General features: G+C 40.7%; 2 protein-coding genes across 2 annotated transcripts; one reads left to right on the top strand and one right to left on the bottom strand.

Annotated features, from left to right (window-relative positions):
* Positions 1-603: 603 nt before the first annotated feature.
* LOC117852088 (elongation factor G, mitochondrial) lies at positions 604-22,244 on the top strand. Its single transcript, XM_034734021.2, has 20 exons — positions 604-1,117; positions 5,808-6,029; positions 7,719-7,840; positions 7,926-8,076; positions 8,863-8,934; positions 9,804-9,899; positions 10,148-10,236; positions 10,362-10,428; positions 11,719-11,757; positions 14,575-14,635; positions 14,721-14,830; positions 14,922-14,996; positions 15,070-15,138; positions 16,185-16,306; positions 17,157-17,282; positions 17,365-17,485; positions 17,618-17,718; positions 18,880-18,940; positions 19,633-19,686; positions 21,764-22,244. The coding sequence occupies exons 1-20, from the start codon at positions 710-712 to the stop codon at positions 21,866-21,868; spliced, it is 2,271 nt and encodes a 756-aa protein (XP_034589912.1). The 5' UTR covers positions 604-709; the 3' UTR covers positions 21,869-22,244.
* On the bottom strand, positions 3,450-4,639 carry LOC140222464 (uncharacterized). Its single transcript, XM_072293123.1, is given in 4 exon segments — positions 3,450-3,918; positions 3,921-4,083; positions 4,230-4,423; positions 4,621-4,639. Coding segments are annotated over 4 exon segments (798 nt in total). The 3' UTR covers positions 3,450-3,496.
* Positions 22,245-24,070: the final 1,826 nt, after the last annotated feature.

Below are 24,070 nucleotides of genomic sequence, written 5' to 3'. Positions count from 1 at the left end.
GATAAAGTTTAATTAATTTTAATATGACTAATGATATTAATTTTAAATACATTATATTATTTATTAAATGAATAAATCATATTTAAATGTATTAATGAACTTATTTTTATTATTAAATGATATATTTTTGAAATACTTATTTTTATATTTATTTTGATATATTTAATTATTTATTAATAAAATGTTATTTTTAATAAGATATCTATTATGTCCTACATTCATAATTTACTAACATGATTTTTCAAAATTAAAACCATCAATAAAGCAAATTTGATACTCATTATGATATTATGATGATATGTTATAAATCAAGCAAGTACTGAATACGAATCTGAATTTGAACTATTCATTTTGTATTCATATTTGAATTCGAATTAAAATGTGATAAATAGTGCTATCCGAATTCGATTTTATATTCGAATCCAACCCTACAAACATGGAACGTTAAAACCAGATTGGTACGGAGTTTGGGGGTTATGATGTTTGGTTTGAAGAAATCGAGGGTGTCATTTAGACAGTTTTACAGAGCGGGGTTATTTTTTGACTCCGGGTATAGTTTGAGGTGTAAGTGGACTTCTTCCTTTCTACCCAGACTAGGGTTCTATGTAACAGAACAAGAACAAAGGCCACCAAAAGTCCAAAACCCCACGTCGTACCGCGCCGCCGCCCACTGCCGCGGCCGCCGAGGAATTCCTAGGCGGCGATAGCCATGGCCCGGCGTTATGCCTCCTATCTCCTCTCCTCCTTCCGCCCTTTCTCCCTCCTCCTCCAGCCGCCCCTCGCTGATGCCCCTTCGCCGGCGGCCGCGGCCGCGCTGTCGTCGGCTCGGCGGGCGCTGTCGTCGGCGTCGGCCCTGCGGGCGCGGGACGAGAAGGACGCGGCGCGGTGGCGGGAGTCGATGGACCGGATGCGGAACATCGGCATCTCCGCGCACATCGACTCCGGGAAGACGACGCTGACAGAGCGGGTCCTCTACTACACCGGCCGGATCCACGAGATCCACGAGGTGCGCGGGCGCGACGGTGTTGGCGCCAAGATGGATTCCATGGACCTCGAGCGCGAAAAGGGGATCACCATCCAGTCCGCTGCCACCTACTGCACCTGGAAGGGGTACCAGGTCTGTTTTTTTTCCATCCTCTTTTTATTTCTGCTTGATCCATTTCCTTTTGATTATGGATCCTATTACGGAGATTCCATTGTTAGTTGTAGGAAAAGTTGCGAAAAGCAGGGAGGTTGGGTTGGTTGCTAGGTTGACTTGTTTAGTTTTCTAACCTTATATATATGAAAGAAACATGTATGAAGGAAAATTGTGAATTTAAGACAAAACGTGATTTCATTTATGGAAAAGAAAAGTAGAGGGCAAAGGATGAAAGTGTGTGCGACCGTACCATGGCGAAATGGGAATCGAGGATTGTTAAGGCTACGGCCATACTACAGAAAAAAAAACTGTGGTGCGTAGGGTAGGAATAGAGAAACAATTGATTGCAAATTACTTTAGGGTCTGTTTGGTTGGACTGTGAGCTGTGGAAAAGCTGCTGTGGGCTGTGAGCTGTGGAAAAGCTGGGCTGTGAGCTGTGGAAAAGCTGCTATGAGCTGTGAGCTGTGGAAAAGCTGCTATGAGCTGTTAGTTGTGAGAAAACACAAAGCCGTTTGGTTGAAATAGCTGTGAAACTGTAGGTTTGGTAAGAAAGGTCTGTAATGCTCTTGGAAGGTCTGAGGGACTGTTGCTATGCAAATTGATCGTAAAACACTGTGTTGTTCACTGAATCACATGTAAATTACCATTTTAGAAAGGGATTTTTTTTAAGTTTTGCATCCACCATTACCATATGGTCCACATGAATAAAGAGATAACATTTGACAAAATATATATGGTTCATATAATAATGCCCACCATTAACATATGGTCCACATAATTATCTCCCTCTCGCACTAACCAAAGCATCAGCTATTCTACTACGAATTGTATTCATCGTATCCTCATTCTCCCCATCTGGACTCTCATCTCCTTGTGTTTGGGTTGTGCCACGTCTCTTGTAGTAGGTAGTCCTCATCAGCATCACATCTATCGAACACTTTATCATGCAAATTGCTCTCACGAATAAAATTACGCAATGCCATACGAGCAAGAATGATATGCTTCTGAGTACTAGTGGAGAAACTTAGCATGTCCTTCAAAATGCGCCGCTTTTGCTTCAAGACTCCGAAAACCCGCTCAATGACATGTCGCAAGGATGAATGCAAAAAATTGAAAAATCTCGTTCTTCCCTTAAGGAGGATGCCCAGAATGAAGCTGGAATTCCGGTATATGGTATGTGCTTCCTTTGAAAGGAGCAAGATATCCTAATCGGTTTGGATAACTAGAGTTCACCAGATAATATTCCTACAAAACCAAATCAAAGCAGCAAAGAAAAACAACAATAGAACTATTACTAACTCTTAACGAACAATGTATACCTTTGGGAGCAATAGGAAATGAAGGGAAGTTTGCTAATGCATGATTGAGGATCCGTGTGTCATGTGCAGAACCTGACCAACCAACAACCGCAAAGATAAACCTCATATCAAAGTCACAAACAACTAGCACGTTCTGAGATGTATATCCATGTCGACATGTGTAGTTAACCGCTTCCTCTACTGGAATGGCAACTTTAACATGTTGACCATCTATAGCTCCAATAGCGCCTTTGAAATAAGGTCAGAAACGGTCCTCTTTCACCCTTTCATGCTCAGTATAGAAAGTTGGATCTCTTGGCTTGATATTGTCCTTTGCTAACTTGCGCAAACAATTCAATACTTCATGAAACTTGGCGTGAACTGTCCATAGTGACTGTGTAAAACGATTTTTAGCTTGTGAAAATGATTGGGGTCCTCCGACGATCCACAAAAACATCGCCAATGACTCAATTGATGAAACATTGTTAGTTGAGGTCAAACCGTAATTCGAGATGAGCAAATCATGAAGTGCCATGAAAATATCAGTGCTCATTTGAAACATCTTATAAAAGTACCTCGGATGACCAAAGCACCTCATAACCCATTGAAGTCCAGTTTCTGATGTTTCCCTTTGTTAAACTACCGTTTTGTGTACATGTTTCCCATTTGACCAATGACAACGGCCTGCTGGGAAAGTTCAGCTAGAAGCAGTAGTCCCTTGTGCCCCCTTTTGGCCAATTCTTCCATGTTGGCATCCATCTACAGACACAAGTATGGACAACACATAAACAAATATATGGACAGCACATAAACAAATATATGGACATCACATAAACACATGGATGGGCAGCACCTTATAACAAATATATGGACAGCACATAAACACATGGATGGACAGCACATAAACAAATATATGGACAGCACATAAACACATAACCAATGGTTCTCAAATAGTCTCAACAAATGGTCTCTCGGATAACAGGCAACTTATGGTTCTCAACAAAGGGAAATAAACAAATATTGGTTCACAACACAACACTAGATAAATTAGGGAACAGTTCTACTGACGCTTGAGCAACTCCTTTTCATGCTCCCTCTCAAGCAAATCGAACCTTCCTTCATTTGTTTCCAGGGAACTAAAGACCTCCCTAAATTCAGGTTTCACGATCAGGAAGGTGGCTGTGTGCATTAGAGTAGATTTTTGTTGCACTCCATAATCTTTCACCATCTTTATGGCCTCTGAAATGCTTGGGACTGGATTGGTTGGAGAAGCAGATGAAGCTTCAACACTTGAGGATATCATATCTGCTTCAGTTTCTATCTTCAAACATGTGTTCTTGTACAGTTGAAAGAATGGGCTCTTCTCATCCTTCTCTTCAATGGAACTAGAGTGTTCCTTGCGTTTCTTTTTCCCTAGCTTTGATTTCTTCAAAGCAGCTAGCTTCACATCATCAATGTCTTGAGTTTTTTGTCACTCACATCGTCATCACTTGAATCATCAGAGGATACATCTCTAGGGCAGGATGCACTAGCGCCACTGACATTTATCTTATCAAACAATATATGCAGATCATCAAGGTGCTTCCGACCTTGTTTTCTGAACCTCGCATGGTTCCATTTGATACCTTTCTCAGGATTATTGCACCTCTGAAATTAAATGAAACAAAAGGATTAATTAGCAAGTAACACAGTATGAAAACATTAAAAATGATTAATGAATAATGATAGTAAAGTGCTTACAGCTAGGTGTTCATCCCACCATTCATTAGAGCACTCAAAACAGTTTGCTTTGCCTCATTCCATCCAAGCCCAGTTGCACTATTCTTCAACTCCATGAACCATGTATATTCCTTTTTCATATTGTCCCACTTGTCCTTCAATTGTTTCTTTGTTAGCTTCTGACCAATTTTTTCTTCATGCTTAGATATAACATTTTTCCAACCAGTCCTATTGAAAAATCCCAACGGCCTATTCCCAGCTTCTATCTCTGTCCTTTGCAGATACCAATGAAATGCCTCACATTGGCATCACACCAATCTGCCTTATGAGCCATTCTTGAATCAAGCACAAAAAAATATTTCATTCAATTTAGTATAAATCATGCAACAAGTAATTTGTCATTCATTTTTGTTTAGTAATCAAGCATGCTAAACATCTATGTACCAATCTGACTTCATCACATACTGATGTTCTCACTCTCCATAGACACTCGGGCACAACAACCACTAGTTGCTACACAAATGGAACAATTGCAACACAAATCGAATGATTGCTACATGAATCGAATGATTACTACTCAAATCCAATCGATTTTGGTCACTAAGAGGAAGGGAGGAATCGATTTGGGTAACTTACAGATCTCTTGGGAGGAGGGCGGAGGGAGGATGCAGGGGTGCTGGCGTGAGGGGGTCGGTGCTGCCGGACACCGCGTGGAGGAAAATCGAGAGCCGCCGGCCAGGGCGCCGCCGGGCAATACCGTCGCCGCCGGCCGCACCTGCTACACGCGTGCGCCTGTGAGGAGGATCGAGGGAGGCGGACACGGGCGCAGGCGCCCTGGGAGAAGGAGGGCGGAGGGATGCCGGAGGGGGCAGCTGCCGCCGTCGGCAAGGGGCGCTGCTGGCCAAACCCTAGTCGTGGCCCAGAGCCGCCGCGGAGGGTAACGAGGTGAGAGACGAGCGAGCCAGAGGGAGGGGGTGACAGGAGAAAAGAAAATCGAACCAGTACGCTCATAACAGATGGCAAGGTGGGTAATTTCGTGGAAGTGTTGCCCCTCACAGCCGGTAAAAGTGGCGGGGAGGGGGGGGAGTGGCTGTGAGATTTGTATAGAGGAAAAAGCAGCTTTTCTTTGAAGTCAAGTGTATGGGATTACCCCTTTGGTTGGCTTTCAGCTTTTCTTGAAAGCCAAAGCACTTTGCAAGCCCAACCAAAGGGACCCTTAATATCTGGGTATGATCCACTCAGTGGAGCTGCCAGCCACCAGAGGAGAATCTAGCAATTGTCTTTTTGTGCATTTTTACACAGTAGTTTTGGAGAGGATGTCAATATCCCTTAAGTATTTCATGACATTCATGGCTCTGTTAGCAGGATAATGGTCGTTTACTGTGCCGTATTGTACAGGTGTGCTTTTCATGATTTCATCCACACGTTTTTCATAATTTCATAGAAAGTATTTGACTGATTGGATTGGTGAACTGATTAGTAATTACTTATTTTAAGTTGCATTAATGTCTTGGGGCCAGGGTCTGGCTGAGGCAGTTCCATGAAGAATGATTACAGTTCTGGATCATCCAAATGGTTCCTTTCTTTTTTAACCCACATTACATTGTTCTTGTTATAAGGATTTGAAAACTCACCTTATAATTTGGATGCAGGTTAATATTATTGATACTCCAGGTCACGTGGATTTCACCATTGAGGTTGAAAGGGCACTCCGTGTTCTTGATGGTGCTATACTTGTGCTATGTAGTGTTGGTGGTGTACAAAGTCAGTCGATCACTGTCGATCGGCAAATGAGAAGATATGAAATTCCAAGGGTTGCGTTCATTAACAAGTTGGACCGTATGGGAGCTGATCCATGGAAGGTTCTTAACCAGGTGAACATGAATCCGATTTTACAGATTGTGCTTTAATTCTGCTGAAAAATCATTCCTCTCTCAAGTTCATTAAATTCTGTCTTATTCCATGCATTCAATATGTTTTGGAATTTTGCACTGAGAAGACAAGCATAAGAAATTGCCATGATAGTGTCATATCATTAGCTAAACTATGATGACATCACAGCAATGGAGAACATTGTATTATAATGAACACTCCTTTTGCATCTGAAGAAGTCCTTCTCAAGGCGTTAGTAATCAGCAAACAGCATAGCGCATAGGTTAGCTCAGGAGGCAAAGCGAACGGGCCTCTAGCTGAGTTGGTTAGAGGGCTCTAGTAGCACCTCCTCAGGTCCTGGGTTCGACTCCCCGTGGGAGCGAATTTTAGGCTGGGGTTAAAAAAATCCCTCATCTGTCTCATGCCAAAGCACATGGTCAAGAGCTGGCCTGACTCACACAGGTTACGGTTCCCTATGTAAGGGTGGGGCAGGGGTTTGGGGATTTTCTCGGTCTGCGTGAGAGACCTTCTTTCACTAACGCTCGGGGGGCGGCTAGCCCCTCGCAGGCTGAGTTTTAGCTCAGGAGGCAAAAAAAAAGTATTTGATGACTGATGTGTTTTCTTTTGCTCCCATCCAGAGCACCATCATTAGTGTCCAATTAGAGAGACGCTCATTGCACTAGTGAACATTAGCATTTCACCCCTTTTCCATTGAATGTTTATAGTTACCTCTAGTTCTGGCTAGTTTACATTTGCTTCTCCGTCCCTGTACTTAATGTGTGCTCAATGAAGTTACAAAAAGACCATGGCCCTCCTTAGTCCAGTCTGAACAATTGCCTTTCTCCTGTGTGATCATTTTTTACTTTAAGAAGTACATTGTTTTTTCTTTGAAATCTCATATTAATTGAAGGAATGAATATGCTTCGAACAACTAAATAAAATAACTTTCTTGAACTTTTTTCTGTTTTTTTTCACATTTCCTACTTGTAGGACATTAGGGGAAAAGTGCATGTAAAGGGCACAGATACATATTCATGCACCAGAAGTATTCATAGTTACTACGCAAATAAAGCTTTTGGAAAAGTAAAATACTGGCAGAATTCTCCCTGATTTCTTTTTCTTTTTTGTTCTTACCACTTCCTTCTTATACTTATAAAATCACTCTTAATAGATGACGGATGAGAAATGTATTTGTGTGGTTTAACAGTTGGTGGTGCAATACGAACCTTCTGTTTTTAAAGTCAACTACCGCATAGTCTTCCTCTCCGAACGTAGGCTACATTATTGGTAATTGATAAAATACGATATTTCCCCCCTCAAGGGAAGGTACCATATTTTATGGAATGACTTCTGGCAGGCACCCCCCCCCCCCCTCAAAAAAAAAAGGAGCCTGTTGTCACATGTTTTCATTGACATATGTTGTTGTTAGATGAACACGCAAATTGTTTTTGGGAAAAAAATTCAGATTATTATTTCTTCTATTGTAGATAGCCTTATTAGTATCTTGCAGTTTTGTTACCAAAAGGTAAATAAGGCTTATATTCTGATGCTATGGTTCTAGTGTTGTGTTCCATCCTATCCCCATTTTCTTTAATTTTTTTTTGTTACTTTAGTATGTTTACTTCTAGTGATGTTGGAACCAGTTTCTCCAGCTGATTATTGCTTTATTCTTTCTGTGTAAATGTGTAAAGGCACGTTCCAAGCTCCGGCACCACAATGCTGCTGTACAAGTACCCATAGGATTAGAAGAGGAGTTTGAGGGCCTTGTCGATCTTGTAGACATGAAGGCTTATAAGTTCGAGGGTTCTAGTGGGTGAGTTCTATTCTCTAGAGATTTTCCATACTCAGTTCTATTTGTTTTTGGAATTTTGGATGACACATCTATTTCTAATGTGCAGCCAGAATGTTACTGCATATGATGTCCCATCGAACATGGCAGATTTAGTCACTGAGAAGCGACGTGAACTTATTGAAGTTGTTTCCGAAGTAGACGATCAGCTTGCTGAAGCTTTTCTCAATGATGAGCCAATAACAGCTCATCAGCTTAAGGTTTACATGTTATAGTCTACTATCTCCATTATTGTTATTCTTCCTTTTCATGACTATCGTGCAGTTATATAATTTACATGGAAATTGTTCATATTGAATATATATAAGCTTAAAAGTAGCCTAACTACCTTTTGAATTTCAGACCTGTTGTTTATGGCACGATCTTGTTTCTCAAATTTGTTGGCATAAGCTCATGATCAAAATTTACCTGCAATTTATACAGAAAAACCAAGTGAGAAATGATTATATAAATGTTTACACTAATCGTCTAATTAAATGGAAATGTTCTCATAGATGTTAAAGCGATTGTTGAAAGGACGTGATCTCGTTGGGCCTCATTGGTTAGGGATATAAATCCAAACATTTTGATCCTATGCTATGACAAATGATTTACAGAATTATGTGCTCTGAAGGAAAAAAAAGGATGTCCTGCTCCTGCAAATCTGTAGCCCTTGTTCATTGGTGATATGCATAATGCTTTTTGAAGTCTTGGGTCCTATACTACGGAAATATTTTTTATGCATTTGGCAATTGAAACATTTAGAATTTGTAAAAGTCTATATGTCCAAGGTATGCTTATGATGTTTTTCTTATTGGTATTTGAGTTCACAACATGATTTGTTATTTATGACATGATGTTTATAGTCAAAATCTACATCTGATTGCATCTTTCCTATTTCTGACCATATCAGGTTTCAGGAAATGCATGATATTGATAAATTGATGACCTATTAGTTCTTCCCAAATTGTTGTCATGCTACTTGATGTTATTATTTTCTTGATCAGGCGGCTATTCGAAGAGCAACAGTGGCACGGAAGTTCATACCAGTTTACATGGGAAGTGCATTCAAAAATAAGGTTCGTAGCTGCAATTTTTGTTCATTCCCTGAAAGTTTTTGTTTATTTTTTCTGTTTCTTCTGCAACTGGTTCTAAAAGACCCATATCACCTTGTTTGATAGTGAAAATGGTTGCTAAAATTCATATGCTATTTTTAGAGTAAAAGTAGCAAATTAAAAATTGAAATCATGCACTGATCTTTTATTTCTAGAATATACACATCTTAATTAACCATACACAAACAAACCTGTTTTGTAACTCATTATATGTTGCAGTATAAATATGTTTGTGCTATCTACCATCTTTGGATATCTTAGGTCCTTGCAATCCAAGATCTTTTGTAGACCTACAATCAAGCACAATGCTACAATCATGCGAATGACAAACATGAAAAAGACTAATATTTAGGAGCTAAGCATTTGAGTAGGCAGTTATGGTTTGAAACAGATTTTTGTTGAAGCCCAATAGCTCTATGTTGTAGTGCTGTGTATTAACATTGCTATCATACAAGCCATTTGTTGATGCCATTCAAGGTTGACTCTGATATAGTAATTGCATTGGATGAAGCATTTGCTTTGCTCTGTTTTTCATCCTCCGAGCACCAATGTTGTTGGAATTAGCTAATTTAGTGCAGACTTATTGATGTTTTAGGACTGTTATAAGTTAAGAACGATACCCATAGGCCATAACTGGTGGTCTTGGCTGATTATCAAACTTAGGTGAAGATAAGACCTTGAAGTCTATAATGTTATGCTTTAGGATGAGAACTTGTATACAAGTAGCCGATGCAATGTTGTCAGTTATATTGTTAATTCTAATAGTGAAATGGTTCATAGGATGATTGCTCGGTGTTTTGGAGCTTACACTGTCTGTTTTTATTGATTTATAGGGTGTTCAACCACTTCTTGATGGCGTGATGGACTATCTACCATGCCCATTGGAGGTTGACAACTACGCCCTTGATCAAAACAAATCGGAAGAGAAGGTACTAAGGGATTTCAACAACTGTAGTATAACTATAGGACAAATCTTTTCTTTGCACTTTACAACACTTCCATCTTGTACCACTCACTAATGGTAATTATTAGAGGTGGTAATGTGTGTAATGATAATAAAGTTGGGAATCTTATTTATAACTGTGGAGCATTTCTACTGTGGCCCTCCGTTATATTTAGTGACAAATTTCGTACTATAATTTTTTACATTGAGTTGCACCTTTTGTTTTGGTCTTAGGTATTATTGGCTGGAACTCCAGCTGAGCCACTTGTCGCATTAGCATTTAAGCTAGAGGAAGGTCGTTTTGGTCAGCTGACATATCTAAGGTGATTCTTGTTCTTCTAATTACTGATCTATTGTCTCTGTAGTTGAAGACAATTCTCTGTAGTTGAAGACAATTCTGTGACATTTTATTCCTAAATTACTTTATTCTTACTGTTTTTCTTTCCAGAATCTATGATGGTGTGATACGGAAGGGTGATTTCATATACAATGTCAATACAGGGAAGAAAATCAAAGTGAGGCTTAATTCCAACTTCCAAGTTCCAGCAAGGCAATTGAGCCATTGCTTTCTATTGATCTTTGAGCAAGGACCTTTAAGGTTTTAACACCTGAATATAACAACACTTTCAACTTGAGGACCATAAAAATTATTGGTTGAATATGCTACAAGAAAAGTGGCTTACTGTATAAAAAAAGAGGGCATTTCAAATTATAGGTTTTGGAGCCCTCAAAATTCTACTCTATAGACAAATACACGTTATTACAGCAAATAACTGCTATCAGTGGCAGTTGAGTCGAAATGACAGCCATTTCATGACATCACTCTTTTTTTTGAGGTTGTAGTAATAATAGTTTAAAAAATTGATAGTATGCTTCTATTTTAGGAAACCAAAAATAGGTTATTTCAAAATAATGGAAAAATGGTACTCCATTTTCCCCTTCTAATTTTAAATTTGAAAATATTAGGAACCCATTTGTTGCAACCATGTACAGCATATTTTCATTTGGGAAACTATAAAATTGTTTATTTTAGAGCATTTATAATTGAAATAAACTGTATGTCACCTCAAGGTTATAATTAAATATCTTGTAAATGAGAGTTTGAAAATTTAAATATTACTTTATATTAGTTTTTTTTCCTTTTAAGCTCCAATCTAGCATTTGAAGTTTGTGTTTCTTGATGTTTTATTTTTTATTAGTCAAACCTTGCTGTATGATGTTTTCAGCAAATACCGTAACCGTTCATTTTTACAACTTTTCAATTGAAAATTCAGTATGAATATATGCGTTCCTAATTTTTGGAAGAAAAATATTGAATTCAAAGTTGAACATTTCAAGCTATCTTTAATTTGCAGTAAGTAAACATTTATGCATCCAAAATTCGTTCTTATTTGTTTGTATTTTATATTTTACATTACAACTTAAAAGTACACCCCTATTTGTATTTTATATTTGAGAATACCAATCTTTAGGTAATCTTGTTTTCATTTGTGTCCAGTGTTTTGTAGAACACTAAATTCTGTGTGAGTTGATATTTTTTTAAAAAAGTGCTGCGCTTCGTATGACCCTAAAATGTGTGGAGTTATCATTTTTTTGGGGGTTAATGCGTGGAATTACTGTTCAATTGCACTGATGAAAACAAGAAGCTGTATCAGTAAAACACATTGGATGCCTGAATTTTGGATCATTACACGTATCTTTTGTTTTTCCTGAACTTTTGGTTGGTGGATGGGGGCATTGCTATTAATTACTCATAAGAGGGTGCCTTATCTGAATCCTTGTAATTTTTTGTTACATGTTTCTAGGTTCCTCGCTTGGTAAGGATGCATTCCAATGAGATGGAGGTATGCTGCATCAAATTTTTTATGCTTGCTGTTCAATAGTATGTTTCAATCAGATGAAGATTATGTTGGAGATAATCTTGTTATGGAAGTGTTAGTGTTAACATGCATGTGTAGGTGCATGATTAGTATATTGCGCTAGTGATCAATTGATGATTCAAGCACTGTCTAGCTGCTTAAATTAGTAGTGGTTTGATACATGAGAGAGCTGCATGAAGTAGGCAGAGGAGATGTCAACTTGCTGTGGTGGACATGTTGGGAAGTGAAACTACTCCATTTGTAATACCCCAGCCCAATATACCATAGTAGTTGAAGTTGTTGGCCCATGTGGCCCAAATTGTGGTTGTGGTTGGTGGGTTTAGTACCACCTTGGAAGTCTGGGGGGTGAGGGCCAGCTTATAATCATTGCCGTTCCAAAGTAGCACCTCCAGGTTAACCCTTTTACACGAAGCAAGGACGAAAGTGCAAGAGAGGTGCTATGCGTATGCAGGTCCGTTCCACGTGAGGAGCTGGGCCGTAAGCAGATTTGGGAGCAGGGTGTTACAGATGTATTCAGAGCATGAACGCTCGCTGCATGTGCGCGTGTGCGTGTGGCTAGGCCCGCGGCACGGCCGTGTATCGAGTGGTGGTTTGGGAGTCTGTTGCGTATGTGGTGAGTTGCCGAGGGCGTCAGCCCTTAAGGTGGGGTGAATGTAATACCCCAGCTTAATATACCATAGTAGTTGAAGTTGTTGGACCATGCCCAAATTGTGGTTGTAGTTGGTTAGTTTAGTACCACCTTGGAAGTTTAGGGGGGTGAGGGCCAGCTTATAATCATTGTCGTTCCAAACGTAGCACCTCTACACGAAGCGAGGATGAAAGCGTAAGAGGTGCTATGCGTATGCAGGCCCGTTCCACGTGAGGAGCTGGGCCGTAAGTAGATTTTGTAGTGGGGTGTTACACAATCAGGTTCATAGATATTATTATGCATCTAGACATACACTACATCTAAATGCATAGCAAAAACTATGCACCTAGAAAAGCCAAAACAACCTACAATTTGGGACGGAGGGAGTAGGAATTAGGCAGCCTCTAGTTTCTAGTGTCAGCTAGTGCAAATCTATTACTAGAGATCGTCAACTTAGTTTACTACTGGAAGGATCTAGAAGATGCTATGTATGCATGGAAGAAAAGTTAAAGAATAAAATTGGTTTTTTACTTCTAACTGTAAAGTAGTTTACTTAGTTAGCAAGTAAGGCAGCATGAGCTGCCACCATGTTACTAGATGTGTCTGTGCATGTCAGTTTGTGGCTCCTATTAAAGGAGATGTACTCATCTCCTAAGAAGGTAGCATATATGGCTGTGATTGGTAGGCTGCATAGAGGCTATCTAGGCTTGTGTAATGCAGCCCGTCAGTGTTTGGTAGCCTGCATAGGAGGGATAGCCAGGCTTGGGCTGTGCAAAGGGCCCTGTACGGCCTGCATAATGGGAAACCAAAATCACCCGCGTTTCCGGTTGTGCAGGCTTGGTAGAGCTCCGTGAGGCCACGTTCGTGGGCCCATCCTGGCCACCTGCCGGCCCATCCTGTGCACGCAAAGACTGGAAGCGCGCTAGGGTTAACGCTCTCCTCCAAGACAGCATCGCCGGCCGATGCCCGGCGGGGCTCGCGGGACTCTTCGTTGAGGAGATCGGCAGCCTCAGTTGGATGGTGGAGAACTGCATCCATGATGTCCGTTACCGTAATTGAGCACCTCCAGGGGTAGGGGCAGGACGGGCCGGCGACACTGCAGCTGTTGAAGTCCGTCATCGCGAACACGTCTGCCGAGGCGCACGCGATGAAGTCTAGCGCTGCGAGCTTCAACGAGCGACAACAATGAGAGGTTAACTTTTCGATCGGGCACCGGGAGCAAATCAAAGTAATAATCAAATCAAGAAGTGATATGATGCTGGTTAGGACGGATTTAATCTTTGTTCTTTACCCGCGAAGAGAAATTCTTTTTTTCTCGAACACGCAGGCGAAGAGAAATTCTTCAACGGAGCGAGCTCATCGGCAGTGAGGATGTCCTCGTTGGTGACCAGATTCGGGTACAACCGCGTCAGGCGAGGTACCTGCTCGGCCCACCGGTGGCGTGGCTCCCGGCAAAGGCCGGGTCGAGCTGGACCATGTTCTTCCCAAACAGCTGCTTGTCCATCTCGGTCTGCATCGCACTCACCTTGTGCAGCCGCTGGACGGGACCTCGGCACGCTGGTCTACAACGGCCTCGGTGGCAGGCACGGGGGATTCGTTGGAGGCACCGGCACCAGCGCCGCCGGGGCAGGCTGAAGGGGTAAGGTTAACCGGGCTGTGCAACTGGTGAGACGATCCAACATATGCAGCCCACCAAACACCATGAGATAGGCTTCAGCTGTGCAGCCCAGCATGATGTGCACCCTACCAATCACAATCTTGCACGAGCCAAAACTCCTTATGCACTCTACCAATCACGGGCCAAAATGGTGGGAGAAGCCTAGCTTGGGCCGGCCATGAGCTACTCTTAGCCAGGCTACCACCTATGCACCCTACCAATCACTACCTATGTGTGTGTGCTTGGGTGCAGGAAGCTAATAGTGTAAGCTAGTGTGATACATGTGAGCTAGCAGTGCTTGATCAAGTGAGTTGTCTAAGCTTGTAGTGTGTAGTTATAAGATCAATATAGTACAAAGATAGAGTTACTTGCTACTTTTTATGTCTCATATACTTCTGTGTTCAAGATAGAGAGAGCTAAGGAAGGAACAGAGTAATTTTTTTTATTAACATATGAATATAGGGGTTAGTGTTTATGTTATTTTCATTCAATATAGGATATTCAAGAAGCACATGCTGGCCAAATTGTTGCTGTTTTTGGTGTTGATTGTGCATCAGGTACGTAGACGGACAATGCAAATGATATTAGTTCTGTTTGCTTTTGTTGTTCTGCATCTGACTTTCTACTTTTCTTTGTCAATAGGCGATACATTTACAGATGGAACAGTGAAATATACTATGACTTCAATGAATGTCCCTGAGCCTGTGATGTCCTTGGCAGTTTCGCCTATATCTAAAGATTCTGGAGGACAAGTATACCATTTCTTTAATCAAAAGAGTACTATTGCTATAATTGGATTGATATCTTCGATGTCCTAAATGAAACTACACGTTTGACTTTCAGTTTTCTAAAGCTCTTAATCGCTTCCAAAAGGAGGATCCTACTTTCCGTGTGGGTTTGGATCCGGAGAGTGGCCAGGTTTGTCATATAATGCATTTCATTTTCAGTTTGTATTTTTGTGAAGTTTGTAATACATAAAATTTTCTTGTAGACAATTATTTCAGGGATGGGTGAGTTGCATTTGGATATATATGTTGAACGTATTAAGAGAGAGTACAAGGTATGTAAATGTTTATTTCAGAGGCACGCATACTTTGCCCCTTGGATATTTGGATGGAAAAGCTTCATATATGGATGGGTGTTTGATAACTTTGGTTGAAGATTGCTAGTTGAATCCATGTTACTTGAATGCTTGAGTATATCCTTGTTCTTGACAAACAGGCAAACCTTTAAGTTAGTTTGTCCATAACATGGCCATTTTACCCTTGATTTTCCTATTAAGGAGGAAGACACATTCACTAAACTGGGAATGCATTTGTATCTACCACATTAGCACAACCTAGCTAATTGAGAAAACTCATTTGTAACTAAGGAGGTACCTGTATTTTGCCACCAGCACTCATGAAAGATCATTTGTAGAAAGTTTAGGCACATAATCGAACAGCTACCTTTGTACTTGCTCCAAGAAGATATAGTAGACAGCTGGGTTTGCTTTCATAGTTTTCTTACATTTCTAAGTTCAGATTTGTTCCCATGTTGACTTGTTAAACATCAATTGTTTCCTCGATTCTTGACACAAATGGCTTGTATTTTTCATGGCTAGAAGTCATTAAAAATGAGGTATTATGCTATTTCTCATCAAGCCATAGGATTTTTGAAAAATTGCTCAAAATTGGATGAGTTGGTGGCATTTGAGATCATCAAGTCATCCTGATGGCTACAAGTCTATTTGGTTATCCCACAAAATCAGAAGATCTTATTGATGGATCAACGCACTTCAGGACCACTTTGTATAATCATCATCTATTTTGTGGTCGCAACTGGTTGTCATAGTCATCTTTAAAGTTTGGAGGCTGAGTGAAAACTTAATCAAACCCTGGAAACTCCACAATAAAACCACCTAAGATATAGCTGGTTGGGAATTTTACTGTGTTAATAACTTGGCATTTGTACAGATCTTGGTGCTACTAGCACTGGATGTTAATAATTCATACAAACTCTTGTCTGCTGGCGTTATTGAGCTTCTGCTGTTATACTTGTATGACTAGAAATCTCCGAGTGCATCACATTCCTGTCATGAATGTTGGAATCTTGAAACTTACATAGGTGGATGCGAAGGTAGGGAAACCTCGTGTAAACTTCAGGGAAACCATCACCCAGCGCGCTGAATTTGATTACTTGCACAAAAAGCAATCTGGTGGTCAAGGTCAATATGGTCGAGTTTGTGGGTGAGTTCATACTACTCAACGTCATTGGCAGTCTGCTTCAATCACTTGCTTTTATCTTCAGTTTTTTTACATCAAAATGGTAATGCTTTCTTATTAATATATATCATGTTGGGGTAACTGTAGGAAAATCTGACCATCAATATTTTTCACATAGATCAACTGGGAACATGAAAATCATGCATGTCGATTTGTCTTGAAATGCACTTTTGTGATCCTGTAACTTTATTGGATGTCATATATTTCCATAGAAAATAGTAGTTGAGGCTAAAGTCAGTGTCGCTTTGCAAAATGCGAAGTATTTGTTGTTGGAAATCACTCCATATCCTAAGTGTCTATCATAGACGCACTCTAGTTTTTCTCTATGGTGGACTCACACAGAAGCACAAGACAGCACTTTCTCAAAAAAAAAAAAGCACAAGACAGCACAAGTAGTTTTTGGTTGATGAGGCCACACCAGCCTTCATCATTTTCTCAGATATATATAGCTAGTACAGGGCTGCACACCTGCCATGATATCCTCTTAATTAATGCAGTCAATGCCCATATGATCTTCATATTATTCTCTTTAACTAGAAGCTGGAATCTAGCTAGCACTAATAGCAATGAACCTAGACACTAGCTGAACCTTACACACACAGAATTATTTCCAACATTTGTGACTGGAGGGAGCGATCTGAATATGCATTAATTGTATCCTCATAATACATAATATGCTTTGTATTTATGTGCGCAGAGGGCTACCTGACCTCATGCTATATCTTCTGAGATCTTTTGTCCAAATAAATATGTTGCATATGTTATTGAGTTCATTTGGTAATGTCATGGAAAATTGGCAAACAACAATATGCAGGTACATTGAACCTCTTCCATCAGGTTCTGATGGTAAATTTGAATTTGACAACATGATTATTGGACAAGCAATTCCTTCAAACTTTATACCAGCAATAGAGAAGGGTTTCAGGGAAGCTTGCAATTCGTGAGTCCATGTCTTCCTTACTTTTTTAAGCATTTTCTTGTGTCCTCGCAGAATGATAACATTTCCATGCTATATACTGTAGGGGTTCATTGATTGGGCATCCTGTTGAAAATATTAGAATCGTACTGACTGATGGGGCTTCACATCAAGTGGATTCCAGTGAACTTGCTTTTAAGCTAGCTGCTATCTATGCTTTTAGACAGGTGATCCATATCTTGGACACAGACAACACAGATTCTAGTGAACTCCTGGGACATGAATGTCAAGTGTTCTATAATATTTGTTTTTCTTTTGCAAAAGAAAAGTGTTCTATAATATTTGTTTTTCTTTTTCAGTGTTACACTGCTGCCAAACCTGTAATATTAGAACCTGTGATGAAGGTGGAACTGAAATTTCCGACGGAGTTCCAGGGCACAGTAACTGGTGACATGAACAAGTGAGTGCTTTGTTCCAACAAGCTATGCATCTATGGCAAATCATGGCCATCACATCATTCATTAGTATTCTTTTTATTCTTAAGAAACACATCTATTTCTCTACAGTTTCGCTAGGGGTAATTTGCTTCTTTACCACTAAACAAATCACACTTAACTAGAGTACCATTGGCTGTTGTGATAAGAAGTTGGGCCTAATCACACTTAAGGATGGATGAAAAGCTTGTGACTCGTTAGTTCGCTCGGCTCGGCGTTGGCTCGGCTCAGCTTGTTGTCTTTTGCTAGCGAGCTGCCTTGGCAAAATTAATGAGCTGGCTTGGGCTGCTCGTGAGCCAAATGAGCTAAGGATAAACAGCAGGCTAGCAGCTGAGCAGCCACCAGGCTGCACCAAGTCCAAGCTGGCCCAACAAGGATAAAAACCCATGAATAATCCAAGCTGACCCTGTTGGTCCTCTCAGACAAAGAAAAAGAAAGATGACTCCGTCGGCCGTCTCTCCAATCTCATTCTCTTTCATGTCAGGGTTGGGGTCTCCACGCCACCACTGCCCCACTCCATTGCCCCCCTACTGCCTTGCCTCCCCACTCCATCCCCCCTCCTTTGCATCTCCAAGCCGCAGTCCAACACAGCGTGGCACGGGATCCAGCTGCCTCCGCCCTCCAAATCTCTGTCTCCACCAGTCACCTCACCACCCGCCTGGCCTCGTCCTCCGACATTGCAAGCCACCACCACACACCATGGATAGGGATGGCAATGTGGCCCAGATCCCTTGTTTCCCTGGTAGGGAATTCCCTGTTGCCATCCATGGCCCATGGCGGACAAGAGCGCGAGTGCGAGCAACTGCCCCCATGTTCTGAGTAAGAGCACACACACGACCAAGAGCATGACTCTGTCATCCTCGTTGACAGCACCAGGCCACAGCAAAGCATTGTGGTTGACATCCCCTTGTGCTGCCGAGAATGCTAGCTCATTATCTAAATGAGCTGGAGCAAATCGAGCCGAACAAAGCTGGCACATTATCCAGCCTTAGTCCCACTTGTCAATACGGCAATCCTCAGTTGTATTTGTCGGACTCTTACTGCGATTATCCCTGGTATTATTTTTTCTTCTATTGTGTTCTTCAATGAATGCTATGCCAATTATTGTTTTATTCATGTGAGAACAGGAGAAAAGGGATCATTGTTGGAAATGAGCAGGAAGGTGATGACACAATTGTAGTTTGCCATGTACGTGAATGCCTGATTCCTTCCTGATTTCTGGTCTCACATTTTCTTCTTTTTGAAAATCAGTTGTTTTTCCTTGCTTTTCATCTTATCACTAATCAATACTCCCTCCGTCCCAAATTACTATTTGTTTTTGCTTATCTTTTGCTATGTATCTAGACATAGTATCTAGGTGCATATCAAAAGCTATGTACCTAGAAAAGCCAAAATGAATAGTAATTTGGGATGGAGGGAGTAGTTTGGAATAATATTTTCCTGCAAACTTTATTATTAATTTTATATTTAGCAAATAATTGTTTTTATGCTTAGTCTATTTGCTGGTTCTTATGAAGAATCTCTGTCCACTTTTGAAATGTCATGCTTTGTAGACCATATCGATGTACTAAACCAAATGTATTTTGAACCAAGTGAATAGTTATCAAGGAGTTGATCTTTGCTCTGTATGTTCTGTTTCAATTGTGTCTGGGATAAGAACTGAGAAAGCACTCCATGATACCCTATGGGTTTGTTATGGTCCTAAATGTAAATGTGGTCATGTACAATTTTGCACTTTAGGTTTCGTTGTGAGACCTGTATTATTTTGATCTTAGTCAGGACAGTGTGTGACAGGCTGACATCTGGACAGGGGGGAACATACCTTTCGTAATTCTATGCTGACCACTTCTGCAAACTTATATTGTCCCGCTCTCTTTCAGGTTCCTTTAAACAATATGTTTGGATATGCAACAGCGATTCGATCAGTGACTCAGGTCAGTATTCTTTTTCTTCATGTTCTACCCGATTTTTATGTTCTTATTAGTGATTACACTCTCAGTTCCAAAATGTTTGTTGTAAGGAAAACTTCTCTAACTTTGACCAAGTTTATAAAAAAAGCACCAACATCTACAGCATAAAATTAGTTTCATTAAATCCACCATGAACACCATGACATGTCTTGATAGTGCATTTATTTAGTATTGCAGATGTTAATATATTTTTCCTTAAACTTGGTTGAAGTTACAGTAGTTTATGTCAAAACTGAAAACCTACATTTTGGAGCGGAAGGAGTATATTGGTAAACTTATTTTGATATTGTTATTTAGTTGTGCAGTGTCTGCTGAACTCAGCACATACATCTAATCTGTCAACTATAATCTACAAGCTTGCTACCTCAAATGGATAACACACACACCTGCGTTTCAGGAAAAATATATAATCTACTGCATCGAAATAGTTAAAAACAATAAGAGATTATTTCATGAGATATACCACACATGCCCAAAATTTTGAATTAAATTCCTCCATGCAGTCTGTTTCAAGGATTGATAAAAATGATGTTTAGTACTGATGCATCATGTCGTATATTTATCTCTTTTGCACTACAAAGCTATTACAATTTTGTTAGCATTATGGGTGGAAGTTGCAGGACAAAAAACATACCTGGATCAATTCAATCATGTTAGATATGTGTTTGCCAAACTGTCAAGCATGCTGAAAGAGACAAATTAAGTTACAGTATACTGTTCCAGTTCTCTTAGGTGCTTGGATGAAGAAGCATGAGTAAAAAGTGCTCCCACATATGACATTCTTATTAGTGATTCCTTTTATCAGTACATAAGTCATAAACCTCTTTGAGCACGGCAGTCCCCCACCGAGAAAGGTTCAGGTGCTCGCGCGGGTTGAATAATTGCGGATCTAACTGAACCTGCACCTGTTACTGTTCATGCATTGGTTTCTTTTTTTTCTTGCACAAATTTTTGTTCATCCTCAACTTTTGCATGATGATAGAAGATGACAAGAAGTATCCATTTAAATTTTTAGATAAATTTTTTATGCACATTTCGAGGTGCATCTGCTAGTTGGGAGCACGGTAGCACCCCAACACACGGGAGCACCTGAACCTTTCTCGTCCCCCACAAGCTTGTTTTATGGAGAAGCGGACTATGGCTCTACACAATTTCCACCAAGATAACATTATCACTTTTAGAATTTGGTGGATACAAGATAAATTTATTAATTGTAGTTTCTGACTTGCACTTGTGGAGCAAAGAGTCTGGATTATTACACCTGACAAGTGCCACCATAAGAAATAGTAAGAATTCCATTTAACAAAATGGAAACCATACCTTACATTCAACGATGACAACAAAGTCCTTTAGTCCCAAGCAAGTTGCGGTTAGTCCAGAGATGACACCCAGCAGTAGCCTCTATCTCTTGAGAAAACAGGATACTATCAGGAATTGAATCATCATATCATGCAACTAACGATGGCCAAAACACTGTTCTTTTGCTCATGCTTTCGATTTGCTCCCTCCGTTTCAAATTATAGCTCGTTTTGGCTTTTCTAAATTCATAGTATTTACTGTGTATCTAGACATAAGCATATATCTAGATGCATAGCTAAAACTATGCACGTAGAAAAGTCAAAACGATCTATAAATTGGGACGGAGGGAGTAAGATCATTAAGGCAGCCATCCTCCCACAACCCAAATTTTTTTTCACTCAATATCACTAAAAATGGCACTGGTTTTGTAGCTTTTGCCTCGAGAGTCATGTTGAGGGCTTTGTTTGATGAGTATAGATTTGTTTATTGGGTAGAAATTGAACTGATTTCCTTTTCATACTGCTTTGAAACATATTTCTATTCAGAATAGCTTGCAGGGTGCCAGGTTCTTTGCATTTCCTGGAATTTGCCTGTCATTCCCACCCATTGTCTAACACATGCGACTTCCATATCCTTAAGATGACCTTTCAACCCCTGCACTAGCATGATAGTGTTTGTAAATACTGGAGAAATATGTTTGGTTTTCCTATTTAGTTTATTTGTTTTCTTGCATGTCCTGCAGGGGAAAGGAGAATTTACAATGGAGTATCTAGAGCACAATATTGTCTCGCAAGATGTACAGATGCAATTAGTGAATTCATACAAGGCGGCCAAGGGCACAGAGTGATTTGATTCTACTGGATTGCAAAGGAACAAATTTTGTTTACAGTTTATGTTAACTCGAATTCTGGGGTCCTTTGGACATCACTAATAGTAGGCAATGATTCATACTGCATGGTTTGAAGCAAAAATACAAGTATGCTGCAATAATCTGCAATCCCTCTATACAATTGTACAAACATATTAGCAAATGTTGGAATTTGCTCATATTTTGTTTGTAATGATTACCATGTAGTGCACTCTTTTTCGAGGCAGAGAAAACAAAATCTAGTGCTGAACACCTTTGAGTTGTCATGCTACCATTAGTTTTCACAGATGGTCTTGTACAAAATATTGTTTTGGTTATATAGTGGTGTAGCCTAGTAGCCTTATAATTTTCCTCATTTTTAGTTTCTTTTAAAAGGATTTTTTTATATATTATGTTGATCGAGTTATAGTTCAGGGATTGGGGATTTATGATGTTATATGTTATCAAATGGTGAACTTGTGGACTCGTGGACTATGTTTAGATGGTTGCTGCTTCTCGGCTTGACGTTCAAGGTCATAATGTCTGCTATCACCTTGATCGACTCCAGGTTTCAGGCTTAGGTCCTGTTTTGTTGGCGACCACAATTTGTCAAACCAGCTTTTGGCCTTTTTGGTAGGTGCAGAATTAGGTGGTTGCACTGCAGACTTTTGAGCAACATTGCAGCTGCATGGGTTTTTCAATATTTAGGCTAGGAGGATTTCTTCCAAAATAGTTTCACTGGTGAAGTTAAAGCCGGTGAAGTCAAAAATAGTGGCTTCACCTAGCTTCCAATTCATTTTAATATCGGTTTACAAAATGGCTTAACGCTACAGTGTCTCGTTTTGGGCAAAACAGCTGCCGAAGCTAAGATAAATCCTACCAAATGGGTCTTATTTAAATGCTTTTCTGGACAATAGAGGGTGAAGTTTTACCATGATCGCGCCTGCACTTATGTAGATATTGCCACCGATTGCAGGCCTCTCTCCACCCCTCCGCTTATGTAGATATCAACTCATCCTTATAAACATCTACGCACGGTATGAAATCTTGAAAAATGCGAGTAACTATGTTGGGTCTAAGTGAAAGCAATAAAGATTGCGTAGAATATTATATTATGAAATATTATGGCCAAAACGGCTTCGGCTTCGGCTTCTTCGGTGGAGTGGCTTTTTTAGTGAAGTTGAAGCTATTTTGCAAAACGTTTGGTAAAACGGCTTCTCAATGGCAATATATGTAATTTTATGATCACTTAATGCTTGGAGAGAGAGGAGAAGCCGGTGAAGCCACTTTTTTCGGCTTCTCCTCTCTAGTGTAAGCCGTTTTGCGGCTTCTCCCCGGCTTTGGTGGTGAAGCTGTTTTGAAATTAGCCCTTTGGTAGGGCTTCACCAAAAGCCGGTGGAGAAGCACTTTGAGAAGCCCTACCAAACGGGCCTATATTAGATTGATTGATTGGGAGACATATTTTATAATATATAGGGGTGAGATCTTAGAGCTTACAGAAACAAAGGCGGCTAAGATCTCTATCTCTAATCAACCAACCAGGCGCGGACCTCGCATCCCGCCGGTTTGTTTTTCACCCCGCCTCCTCGGTTTATTTTATCCGAACGTGGGTCATTTGCATCCGCCGGTTTCCCATTTCCCGTTTCTCCTTCCGTTCTCGCCTCCCACTCGCCACCCGCCGCCGCCCGCGCCGGCGCCACTCGCCATCCGCCGCCGGCGCCGCCGCCACTCGCTTTTCCCTGATTCGGCGATTCTGTGATTCCGTCTCATGCCCACCCTCAATTTATCTGAGGCGACGGCGGCAAGATTCGCCGGGTGCTGCATGGCGGCAGCCGGCAGGAGCTAGTTCTACAATGCTAGATCCACCCCAGGAGCTCATCGGTTCTCTCCCTGCTCCGGCCCGGAGTACCTCTAGGTGGCGGCACGATGTGGACGGCGGGGCCTCCTGGTGGCGGCGCCATGGGTCTGGTGGCATCCGGAGCTCCCTAGGTCCTGTGCGTTGTTCCATGCAGGTCCACTCGTGCGGATCCGGTGAGGGCAGGTACAGTAGCTCCCTGCTACGATCTCCTCATCGGGCGTTTTTTCATTGGTGAGATCCCTAAATTGCTCATTCTCTTACCCTGTTCCTCTCTGTCGCAGCTAGGTCTTACATGGACCAAGATTGTCCAATTAGCTGCCCGTATCCTCTACAAATCACAACCC

Source organism: Setaria viridis, chromosome 4, assembly GCF_005286985.2.
Source record: "Setaria viridis chromosome 4, Setaria_viridis_v4.0, whole genome shotgun sequence".
NCBI classification, from domain to species: Eukaryota; Viridiplantae; Streptophyta; class Magnoliopsida; order Poales; family Poaceae; genus Setaria; species Setaria viridis.
Note: the sequence above shows the minus strand (reverse complement) of the source record. Positions and strands in the feature narration are given on the sequence as shown.